The sequence below is a fragment of the Arvicola amphibius genome, chromosome 3, assembly GCF_903992535.2.
Source record: "Arvicola amphibius chromosome 3, mArvAmp1.2, whole genome shotgun sequence".
Lineage (NCBI taxonomy): Eukaryota > Metazoa > Chordata > Mammalia > Rodentia > Cricetidae > Arvicola > Arvicola amphibius.
Window position 1 is genome coordinate 26,105,677 of NC_052049.1, and position 12,468 is coordinate 26,118,144.

Consider the following 12,468-nt stretch of genomic DNA (forward strand, 5'->3'; position numbering starts at 1 on the left):
GATCTCCTTCTCTGGAGGGTCTAAAGTTGTCATCCGCCACTATGAGGGGCCTGTTCCCCAGGCACTAGACCCTAATCTCCATTCAGCTTTTGCATCTGAGTGGCCTAGCCTCAGCTCTCCATCTGTGCGCCTTAAATCCCATTTATCTTCTTAGCACCCCAGACTTGGCCAGCCCCGCCCCCTTGTCCCCACTTGCAAATTACAGCCTCTCCCTTGCTCTTCCTCTGGAGCGCCAGACAGAGTAGAGTAACCTTTGAGGTGTTAGGAAAAGTGACTTAAACTGGGTGAAAAGACATAGAGGGGGCGTGGGGGAAGAAGGGTCCCGCCGGAGAAACCCAGACACCCCAGGATTCCAGAGTCAGGACCCAGTCTAGGACCCTGAACTCGCAGTCTGAGTCAACGAACTCACGCGGAGTGTTGAAGTCGGTCCCACCCAGGCCCCCAATCTAGGTCACCCGCGGGGAAGGGCTGGCCTGGGGGCTGTCTGCTCCGGAGGTGGGCGAGGAGTGAATTGATTTAGACCCTGCCCCTCGCTTTTCCAGTAGATTGTAATTCCATCTCTGGTGGGTCGAGCCGCCCTCCCTCAGGCGGCCAGTGCGTCCCTCCCCTCGGCCTCCAACGTCCACTCCCCAGCCCTGAAAAGCCCTGCAGCCGCGAGCCCGCTCCACTCCAGCACGCCGGGCTCCCAGTTGCTGCCTTGCCTCCTCGGACTCCCCAGTGGCTCCTGGTCCAGCTCTCTCGGCCCCCCACCTTCTCATCCACGCGCCACTGGCGTCCCCGCGTCCCCCAGGAGACGCCCTTTCCCTGCGCGCCCGGGACTTGGTGAAACTTTGCAGACACCGTCGGTGAGATGGATTTAATCCCAACCTCCTTGCTCTGCTTCTTACTCCTGGCCTGCAGCCTCCCAACCGGCGCCGTGACTCTCCAGACCGCTCTGCGAAAATCAGGTAAAGCTCTCAGTGCGCCACGAGCCATGGTGCCCGGAGCACCCTGGTCCCGGGCTTTGGTGGGGTCGCAAAGCAGGCTGCTCCACACTGCTCTCTCCGCTGACCGGCGTGGGCTCATCCCGCGTAGGCTGTGCGCAGAGCTCAACCGAAGGGTGAGCCTCGCCCTCCCCCAGCTCAGGCGGTTCCAGGGAGATTGTTTGTTTAAAAAACGATCTGTTTTCCAGAGCGAGCAGAGGTGGTGGGCTCTGTATGGGACCACAGACTGCTAAAAGTTGGGGGCAACGACCGCTCGGTCTTGGTTACTGAGGGCTGAGAGAGCGCAGACGACTTCAACAGCTCCTCCTGCTTCTTTGAACATCTTATTGGATTCATATTGCCTAGAGCCCAGCCATTTCCTGTTGAGTGTCTGAAGGTTTGCCTGGAACCCCCCCCCCCCCTTCCTGGCTCTGGTCCTGTCCAAGCATTGGGTAGGGACCTGCGTTTTCTCTGCTGTTGAGATACTCTTGCACCCCGGGGCCATTTGTGCAGAAAGGAGCCCTTAGTGGGTTAACCTGATCTTGTTTAGAACTCCTGTCTTTGCTTTGCTGTTCAAACAAAGATGTATGCGCTGTAGGGCTAGCAAGTACAAAGGATCTGTGAGAACGTGAAGCCACAAAAACTCTCATTTCTTCTAGGTAAAAGTATGGGTTTTTTTTCCTTCAAATCTACATCGATTTAACTTATGTCATGAGGGAAAGTAGAACATTCTAAACAATAAAGTTCCAAGCATTGCTTCCAAATAACGATTTTTAGTCGTTGTTGGCCAGGGCCATATTTAGAATTGGGGGAAAAAAAATCTGCTTTTTCTTAGCTTACTTTGCAAGTGGGGGTTGTCTTATGGGATTAATTACGTCTTCTGAACAATGGAAAACAATCTACTATTTGGATTCAGCCTGCAAAACCTCACCGCAAGTGGAGTCCCCTTCACAATGTTTCTACAAGAAAGAGGCAACCCAGGAAAATTTATCGGGGTGCAAACAAAATAGTCTTGGCAGGTTCCCACTTGGCTGCTTAAGTATTTCTTATTGCTTAAGGATCTATGGGGAGTAGTGGGACTGTCGCCTTTCATGCTAGGAGATGCTTCAGTCTTCAGACTGCATCCGTGGTCACCTGTATCCCCATCCCTGACTTGAAATTTAGGAACATTCTTAGCTTCTATCTGACACTCGGATTGGGAACAAATCTATCTGCACACTGCCCAGTTCGTTTGGGAGGCAAGAGCAGCCACCTGAGGTAGTGTCATATTAAATTGTCTTCTCACATCTTCGTATAGCTTCCAGCACTTCAATATAAGGCGCCTTTGAACTTTCTTCCTTAAGAAAACTATGCTATGATCACTTGCATCCTGCAGGTTTCTGCACATGAAACCACCATCTAGCTGCATGGTTGAATAGCTAATGCATACATCCATTCATGGCTCCTAGTCTGAGAGACACACACAGGGTTCTCTAAGGATAAACTTCGAGCCATGCAAGCAGAGTGTAAAATTATTGTGCAAAAGCCTGCTGTATAAAATTGTAAACGTTTTGCCCCATTTGCCCCTTTATTTCCTAATTTTCGGTCGTTCCTCTCCTCAAAACATCTTCTACCCAGTTCACCCAGCATCTTGCTCATATATTCATGTCACCAATGTATTGTGTTGACTTCTTTGGTTTTATTTGAAGTATTGATGGGAATGATTTTGGAAAAAAAAAACTTCCTTTTAAATTTTCTTGGGCCCCACCAAGGTGGAAGGGATATTTAAACTAAGCTGCAGCCTAGAAGAAGCTTTTTCTTTTTTAAATAACTTCATAATTTTATCCAGACAGCGACTTTCAGGTTGAAAAGCTGCTTGGGTGAAAATGACAGATACTTCATAAACTTCGGGGGAAATTTTCCTTGTGGGCTCATTTACATCCCAGGGAAAGACTAGTTTTTGATCCGTAAAATTGGTCCAGATTAAAAACTGAGTGTGCCCCAGTTGGCTCAGATGTGAGCAGCAAGGAGCTCATTTGTAATCTCCCTCAGACACCCCAAATCCTGCTCCAATTCATATGGGGTGACCTTGTGCCTTGCCGCCCCCGCCCCATAGAAATTGGCTTGTGCGCAGCACTTTGAAGGTGGTATGGCCCTCATGCAGGCATTGTAAAGCCGTCTGCTCTGTTTAGCTCTTCTTGGCTCAACCAACTTTTGATAAGTACAGTTTAGTTGAGAAGTCTTGGATCCCAATTAACCTGAAGGTTGCCTCTCTTCTTTTAGAAAGAGTTGGGTAGAAAAGAGCACCTTGCCCCCTCACCCCCAGGTGTAGCACCTTCTGGTATTGAGCATTAGGAAAGAAAGCTCCACCCTATGCCAGCACACACAGGAGTTGCCACTGCAGTGCTCAAATTAAATCAAATTAAACAATAATAACGGACACTAATTAAGAGCTCGTTGCACTGTTGTGAGAACTGATTTCTTTACTCAAGCCAGCAGCCTTGTTTCTTTGCTTTACTGAGGGGGAAACAGTGGCTTAGAGAGAAGCTGATATCTTACCTGAGGCCTTACAGAGGCTAAGCGCTGGAATGAGAATTTAGGTTCTGGTATCTGACACCAAATCCCAGTCCTCAGCTGTCTTGTTTGCAGAGCTCTGTAGCCTTGGGTGTTTTCAAGGCAGAGTTCTTCTGGGACAGAGCCCTGGAACCTGGCCTTACTGTTTGGTGTGGGAGACCTGTGTCACCTATGAAATATGACATGGGCCCCAAATAAAATAGTACCTAGACTACTGGTGTGGGGTGCGGGTAGATACTGTCCCCTGACCTCCGATGTAAAGAGTGTACATAGTCTTACAGAGGAATGAGGAGCCATTTGCTGGTTTTTGTTAGACTTTTGGGCATTAATGCTTGTAAGGGACCAGAAGGACACTGAAGACCCTTGGGGATAGATAGGACAGTGAGGAGGTGGAGGGTCCTATGTCCATGCAGCTTTAACACGCAGCTCTGCAGGCCTCCATGGTGTGTAAGCACAGTGAGCTGGAAAGCCTTCACTCCTTTCTGCTGTAGATCAGAGGCAAATGAAAACTCATCATTTGATGAGAGGTCCTGAGGGATTTGTCCGAGTCGACATCAAAAGCTGAACTGGGGCGGTGTGAAGACCCCCAACACGCCCAACACGCGAGGCCTATAGCCTGCTGCTTCTGCTCCTCAGCAGGATTTCAGGAGGAGGGAGGAAAGAGTCACCCAACCCTGGGGACAAGCAGGGAAGAAACCACCCACAGTCCACAGGCAGATCTGTACCTCTGGCCTTCGTTATGAAGGTCATTTCTAGGCAGCTCTGTTGAGAGGAAGATGTCTAGGAAAATTCTTCCTTTTCAGGGGAGCTAGCTCGTAGGCAGGTGCCTCGTGGTGCTGAGAAAGAATACAGGCTCCCTAGGCGGTTAATGTTGGGTGAGGCTAAAGGCCAGAAGGGCTCATTACTGGATTTGTTTGTTGGTAGTTGTCCTTTGTATAAGTCTTAGATGACCACACTTTGTTTAACTGTCCACTAGGGAATGGCTTTGAGGTGTTTTCAGCTTTGGGCTGTGGTGAATAAGGTTGCTACTACATACAGCTATCTATGTATCTCTGGGTGGATATTCTTTTATTTCACTTGGTAAGGAGCTGAGTGGGATCCCTGCTTCCCGTAAGATGGACTTTTACAGAGTGGTTTTACTCTTCTGCATTCCTTGGAGCAACGTATGGGAGGCCCACTCATCCTGGATTCCCTACAACATCTGGGACATGTTCTAGTTTCGGTTCTGCAGCTGTGAGGAAAGAAAATAAAACCTGACAAAAAGAAAATTAGGGGAGGAAGGGTTTCGCTCAAAATTCCAGGTTGGTCCATCACTGGAAGTGACAGGAATTGGAAGCAGCCCGTTGTGTCGTGTTCAGTCAAGAGCAAAGAGAAATGAACGCATGGGTGTTCACCTGCTTCTTTGCTTGTGCTCAGTGACTTCCCTGATCTTCTATGGTCAGGATCCCCCTGACTAGAGAATGGTGCTGCCCACAGTGGGCTGGGCCTTCCTTCATCAACCCATTTATTCCCATAATTCCCACAGGCCAATGTTGACAATCTTACCAATATTTTCTTCCCAGGTCATTCTAGGTTGTGCCAAGTTGAAAACTGAAGCTAACAATAAGGCATAATTGCTTCTTTGTCATTTCTCTGGTTTTGTTTGGTTTTGCTTTGTTTCTAATAGGTGAACAATGATATATTTCATTATAGTTTTAATCTTTGTTAATGTTCCTTCATGACTAATGATATTGAACCCTTTTTTATGAGTCATCTGCCTCTCAAGTTTCTTTAAGTCTTTTGACTTTTTATGAAAAAAGAAATTGAGATGTGTGCTTTCTTACTGATTTTTTTTAGTATTCTTTGTACATTTTGAGTGTAGTCCTTTACATAATTCAGACATTTGCTTTGAAAACACTAGGTTCTCAGGATCTATTTGCCAGTTTTTTATGTACATATGCATGTGTGTACAGGAGGGTGTGGGTAGGTACATATGTGTGTTCAGGAGAGTGTGAGTGGGTATATGTGTGTGTGTGTGTGTGTGTGTGTGTGTGTATCCAGGAATATGTGGGTGGGTACATGTGTGTGTCCAGGAGTGGGTGGGTGGGTACATGTGTGTGTGTCAAGAGTATGTGGGTGGGTACGTGTGTGTGTGTGTGTCCAGGAATATGTGGGTGGGTGGTGGGTATATGTGTGTGTGTCCAGGAGTATGTAGGTGGTTTTTGTGTGTGTATCCAGGAGTGTGTAGGTGGGTACATGTGCGTGTCCAGGAGTGTGTGAGTGGGTATATGTGTGTGTGTCCAGGAGTATGTAGGTGGTTTTTGTGTGTGTATCCAGGAGTATGTGGGTGGGTTACATGTTTGTGTCCAGGAGTGTGTGAGTGGGTACATGTGTGTGTCCAGGAGTGTGGAAGTGGGTACATGTGTGTGTGTCCAGGAATATGTGGGTGGGTAGCATGTAGAGGCCAGAGGACAACTTTGGATCTCATGCTTCTAAACCTTATCCACCTCTTTTGGCAAAGGGTGTCACCTTGGCCTGGAGCTAACCAATTAGGTTGGACTTGCTGGCCAATGGACCTCAAGAGTCCCCCCTGCCTCATTCTCGGCAGCACTGAGATTACAAGTACATGTTACCATGCCCAGAAGTGCTAGCTGGATTCTAGAGATTGAATTAGGATCTTCATGCTTGTGAGGCAAACGCTTTACTGACCTAGCTGTCTCTTCAGCCCTTTCCTTTTTTTTTCTCCCTTAATAGTATCTTTGAAAAAGAAGAAAATTTGTACTTGGACCAGTCCAACTTATCACTTTTTAGTGACAATTCCTTTTAGTACAACTTAACCCATGATTACAAAAATGTCCTTCCTTAACTAGAAGATTTTAAGTTTCCATTTAGTTCTACAAGTCATTTTGAGCTACCTTTTTGCATGAGGTGTGATTTTTTTTTTTACATAGGGTGTCTCTATATAGCCTTGGCTATCCTGGACTCACTCTGTAGACCAGGCTGGCTTATCACTCATAAAGATCTGCCTGTCTCTTCCTCCTGAGTGCTGGGATTGAAGTGTATGCTACCATGCCAGGCCATGAGGTATAATATTTAAATCAAAGTTTTTTTTTCTGATTTGTGGATGTACTGGCTTTATTATACAAGCATTGTGCTTGGTGGTTGTGGTGGTGGTATGTGTGGGTCTTTGGCTTAACAGATTGCTTTGCCTCTGCTCACAGTATCAGGTGTCATTCAGACCTGCTCACATCCTTTTGCAGAAGATGAGGGGTAGGTCTGCTGTCTCTCTGCAGCATCTGACAGTGTGGTTCTTAGGAATGTCTCTGTCACGGCATCTCTGTGGCCTGGTGCCAAGTGTAAGGATGGGTATACTGGGGACCTGAAGATTTATGGATTTAAAGATTTAAAGGGCAAGACTTCCAATCCTAGGGTGTTTATTGATACAAAACACTTGGCATTATTAAATCTGGCCCACAAGTACACAGGAAGGAGGGAGCACATGGGTCTGGCTTTCCCTCTCGACATGTCTTTCTTGCCTGAGGTTCCAAAGCCAGTGGGAGAAGGTAAAGCTGGGGTTCAGAATTCAAGGCTTCCCTGGAGGAGATGGCATTCTCCACAGAAATCCTTAATGTAGCACAAACCCATAATCTTTTCCTTTCCACTTTTTCAATATGTCTCCATCCATAGAATTAGATTAAAATGAAGATCTAGGAGAATTAAAAGAAATCCTGGAAGAGGAGAATTAGCTCACAGGCAGGTACCTCGTTGGAGGATGGTGAAGAATACAGGTCCCTCTCGGTGGTTTCTAGAGCTGCTGGATAACACCAAAAGGCTAAGGCATCGGGCAGCATCCTGGCCTACTTCCCAAGCCCCACCCTAATCAAGCCCTCAAGAGACTGGCAGTACTTTTACTTAAAACTCATATTCTAGATCTTTCACAAAGTATCTGATTTGGAGGTCTCATCTCTTCTGGATTGCCCCCCCCCCATTTCCTTTAACTAGCCAACTCTATCATTACAGTGAGGGTGTATTGGTTCTCGGGGGGAGGGGGGGAACTAAGCACATACATCCCCCTTTCTGTATGTATGGGTAGATGGTAGATAGACAGGTGGATGGATGGATGGATGGATGGATGGATGGATGGATGGATGGGTGGATGGATGGATAGATAGATAGATAGATAGATAGATAGCAATATACAGGGATGTAGATAGATAGATACATAGATACATAGACAGATACATAGATACATAGATAGATAGCAATATACAGGGATGTATCATATGCACACGTGTGTGCTCTCATGCATGTGTGATGTCCAGTAGTTCCTAGCTAGTACGTCTCTGTGAACTTAATCATCTAGTTCCCTCCCTCTCCGTTGATTTCCCCATCATGTCAAACAACTACAAAGAAACATTTCCTTCTGCTTGCTTTTCTCTGTCCTTCTCTGTCTTCCTTCATGACTGTCTGCGATCAAAGCAAAGGAGAGAAATCAAGGTCAGGCGGAGAAGTGATTTAAGTCAAGGCAGTACTTCCCCTTGAGTGCAAGAGCTACGAGTTTAATAACCTTCAAATTCCTTAGGGAGTAGTAGTCTACAGAGTTTCTTCTGTTCCCTAACCCCCAGGGGTTAATAGGTCCCGAAAGTAACCAGCAATTCCAAGTTGGATTTATGAAAACAGAGTCCTGTGGATGTCTTGTTTTCCCACCTCCATTTTGAAGAAAGACCCAAAGTGTGGTTTCTATCTCCTGACATAAACCAGCAGATAGAGGGGAGTCCCAGGTGCAAAGCATTACATAAACGACCAGCAGAGGGCAGACTTCCAGAGTTGGCTGGACCGGGTCTCAGGCCCTAGGCAGGAGCCTATCGAAGTGCTCAACTATGCAGTGAGTTTTTAGGGTACATCCCAGGCATCCGTCTTTGAAACAAGAACTTGAGGAGAGTTGACAACATACTGATTCACAGTCTACACGCAGAGAATTTGGGCTCTTGTGCTTCCCTTTCTTTGTACCGCCACGCCGCTACACCCGCATTACCTGTTTGTTTCTTCCATATCAAACTGTGGCAGACAGCAGCAGCATTTGGGCAGGTATAACTAAATTAAGCAGCTCAGTGGGGTTTCTGGAGGTTGGTCTGGGGATTGGCTAGCTTCTTTCTTCTTTGATTGCTGTTGTTACTATTGCCCTTTAGAGACGGGGGGGGGGGGGGTTCTACCTTGATAGACAGCCCAGGTTGACTCTGAAGAGGTAATCCTCCAGCTTCAGGCTCCTGAATGGCTTGTGAACTTAAGGTGCTGAGGTCTTTCCGGAGTCAACCCATTCACATCCCCCTTCTCTCCTTGCCCGTTTGATGTACAGGATGGTTGCCCGTAGAAGGGAAACCCTGCAGAAAGACTAACAGCCACACTTCATTCCACATAGATAAGCTCCACCCTCCCTTCTTCTCTCTCTCACCACTATGAGGCTGGGTTGTAAACTTGCACGGGTGGCTCCCAACTGAGCAGGCGTGCACACACTTCAGTCTTTCCACAAATTTGGGGCCAAGCTGAGCTTTCTTATTGGTTATTTGGTGATTTGGAAAATTATGTAAGCTATGCAACCTTTCTCTAATTTCCTTTTCTGCAATTAATAAATGAATAGATAATAATAATAATAGTAATAACAACAACAACAACAACAATACCTACCTTATAGGCTTGCTCAGAGGATTATTGGGGCAGGGCATGTACCAAAGCATTAGCTAGGACTGACTGATGCTTAAAGGCAAAAGGAAGAAACTTTTAATCTGAATTGGAAGGAAAAGCCTGAAGGAATATGTGTACATATGTGTTTACGGGTATCCTAACAAACTCGAACATTGTGTTATCATTTCTTTTTATCTTTCCCCATACATGTCATATATCATTGCATGTGATCTAACTTGTGGTGACTTATAAACATTTCAGATGTTTTATAAATAAATTAATTTACGAATCAAAAATCATTCAGTCATACACCTTGGTTTTCTGTTTGGAAAATTAGGGCTGCCAAGAACGCATGTTTCCTCCGAATGGATGACCTCTGTAAAACAGTAGAACCCCTGGGGCAATGCCTGAACTTTACCTGGTAACTATTTCGGGTGAAACTCTACAGAACAAGGGGGAGGGAAGCTGTTTCTGAAAGAAAATCTTGTGCTTGATCCGTGGCAGGGTGTCAGCCCAAGTCTGAATGAAGCCATGCTCAGAGATGGCTCAGGTCTTTTTTTTCATTTTTTTCTTTTTTTTAAAAAAACTGTTTCCATTGTGCTATACACTTTTCTCCGCTCCCTTCCTTCCCTCCCCTCTCCCATTCTCTCCTCTCCTGTGACTCCCACGCTCCCAATTAGTGGTGACACAGACAGACAGACTGGGCCTGTGAACTTCCTGCAATAATTCTTCCATTTCCTTGGCTATAAGAAACCCTCACTTCCCCCAGGTAACCCCACTACCACCTTACTTCGGAAAACATCAAAAGAAGTAAAGAGGGCCAGCGCTTTGAAAGAGCTGAAGTCCTGTGTCAGGATAAGATGTTCCAGGTTGAGTATCCATAATCCAAACTCTGAAACGCAAAATCCAAAGCTTTTGGAGTACCAAGATGGCACCTCAAGTGGAAAAAACTCACAGATGATTTGATATGTAAAATTCAGTTTCATGCTAAAATTATTTAAAATATTCTATAAATTACCCTTAGGCTGTATGTATAAAGCGTTGGTAAAACATAAATGCTTTGTGTTTTGACTTGGATCTCATTCCCAGCAAGAATCATTAGATGTATGCAAATATTCCTGAATCTGAAAAAAAAAAAAACCCTCTTGTTCCAAATCAATTTGTATAAAGGAAATCTGCCTGCTTCAGCTAAGAGTAATTGCAGTCACTATTGGTACTTCACCAGCCAGGCCTGGCAAGGCTGCCCTTCCCATGGCTCTGCTCTCATCTGTTTATATTTCTAAATCTCCCCCTTCTCACTCCCCTAATGACACTTGAGATGCGTTTCTTATCTGACTCTGCAAATACTGAGCAATTGAAATTTCGACACTTGTATTTGCTGACGGGGCACCCCCTCCCCCAAAATCCTGAATCCGTTTTAATACAATGTTAATGCTATTTATTTTTCTTGCTGCAATAAGTTTATATTAGCCTTTTAACAGTTTACACTGTGCAGAAGGAGCCGTATCAGCAGCCCCTTTCCTGTAACATCTGGGCAGTTGGGAACATAATACTTAAATATAACCTGCATTTAGGGCCTTCCTTGGACAGATGGCTAATTTTATTGATCTAATCTTACACTTAGGAATAGGTCCCATGATCCTTTGCTCGTAATTCTCGGAGCGAGCAGAGAAATAAATAAGATGGCCGATGGTTGCGAATTAGGAGGCGGCCACATGCCTGTAATGTATCTCTTAAATACTTCTGTATAAACCGTGGCGGTATGAATTGCCTGCACCTCTACCCTAAGGGAGTTATGATAATGCTTGCAGCAACACAGGTAGGAAGGCAGCACTCAAGGATAAGCGTTTGCATCCATTTTCACCTCTTGGTGACAGTGACATAGCACGGTTCACTGTGGACCATTACCTCTGCCCTAGGCAGGCATCCGTGCCCCTAGCCTGGTCAGTTATCATTTGAGCAATTTCACTGGGAAGTCCACTCTCAAAGACAGCTGCAGAAGTAAATTCATACAAGAAACTGTATGTGGTGGGGGGGGGGGGGGGGTTTGTGTGTGTGTCCTAGGACGTGGGAGCTGAAAGCGGGAGGCTTGTACCCTCCAGGCCATTGTGGGCTGCCACATAGTGAGACCATCTCAAAAACAAAATCAGTCAATCAATCAATCAAACAAAAACAAACAAACAAAAAACATCACAATGAAAAACCAAAATTCACACTAAAGGGTTTGTTAATCAGTGTTGGATGAGTTTTCTTTAGTGAAATACATGATTAGCTAAGGAGTTTGTATATGCCCCCTCTAATTTAACTCAGCAATCCTGGTTCAGTGTTTTCTTCATGTGACAGCAGACTCATGTGTCTGCCCCAGGTTCGTTTGTCCTGTTTGAGAATAGTGATGTGTCTGTTGCGGCACGTGCAAGTAGCTGCTTGAATTAATCCCGCCAGTTAACATCCGCTCCTGGATGAGCAACTCTCTCTCCTCTTCCCCTCCCCCTCTGCTCTCGTCCCCAGGGACCGGTCTCTGTTCCCACCCCAGTCATTTATTTTCCATCTATTCAAAGTCCAATGTGTGTGTTTCTGGTTGGCTGTTTTCTCAGGATGACTCTCTTGTATGCGGTGACCTGGAGATCTTACCATCTTTAGTATCTCCATCTTGTAAGGACGCTATCTTTAAGACAGGCCTCTAGAGAGGGAAGTGGAAAGCTTGAAGGTTTGTGGGAGAGACTTGATGTGTCAGAGCAGACCACAGACGCATTGCTCCAGCTGAATCGCAAGGGTTCCAGGAAATGCATTTCAGGCAACTGCATGGGAAGAACCTGAACCCAGGGCAGTAGTTAGCTCTCATGCACTATTCTGAAGTTTCTTAGAAGGACCAAGAAAGGTGTCACCAAATTTGTAGAAACAGGTCATCTACAGTTTTTCGTAGAAACAGGTCATCTACAGTTTTTGTGTCTTTTGAACCCTGGATGAATTTGGCCTGGAGTGTACGTTCATTGTAGTGCGCACTCTTGCTTGAAAAGCAAGTGCTTACTGTTTTAGGTCATGTGCTGTTGTTATACCAGAGTGAATTAAGAAAAGAGTAGCCAAGGATGGGTACGTATGAAGCAAAGGGTAGCTAAGGTGGGTACTTATGAAGAAAGAGTTCCATTTGGGCTCATGGCCATCATCTGAGATCTTAAGGCTGCACCCGGTGCTATCCTTGCTGGTGAGAACCCTGGGGTAGTACAGAGAGGACATGCGACAGAAAGAAGGGAGGGAGTGTGTGTATGTACCCTTTCTCTGTCTCTTTTCATAA

At 45.8% G+C, this 12,468-nt stretch overlaps 1 protein-coding gene across 2 annotated transcripts in view; it reads left to right on the top strand.

Moving 5' to 3' along the window:
- Window positions 1–850: 850 nt before the first annotated feature.
- Window positions 851–12,468, top strand: part of Egflam (EGF like, fibronectin type III and laminin G domains) — a 163,026-nt gene continuing 151,408 nt past the window's right edge. For both annotated transcript variants that reach the window (XM_038321574.2, XM_038321575.2), the window contains exon 1: window positions 851–947. In XM_038321574.2, the coding sequence (XP_038177502.1) occupies window positions 851–947 (97 nt within the window). The remainder of the gene's footprint in view (window positions 948–12,468) is intronic.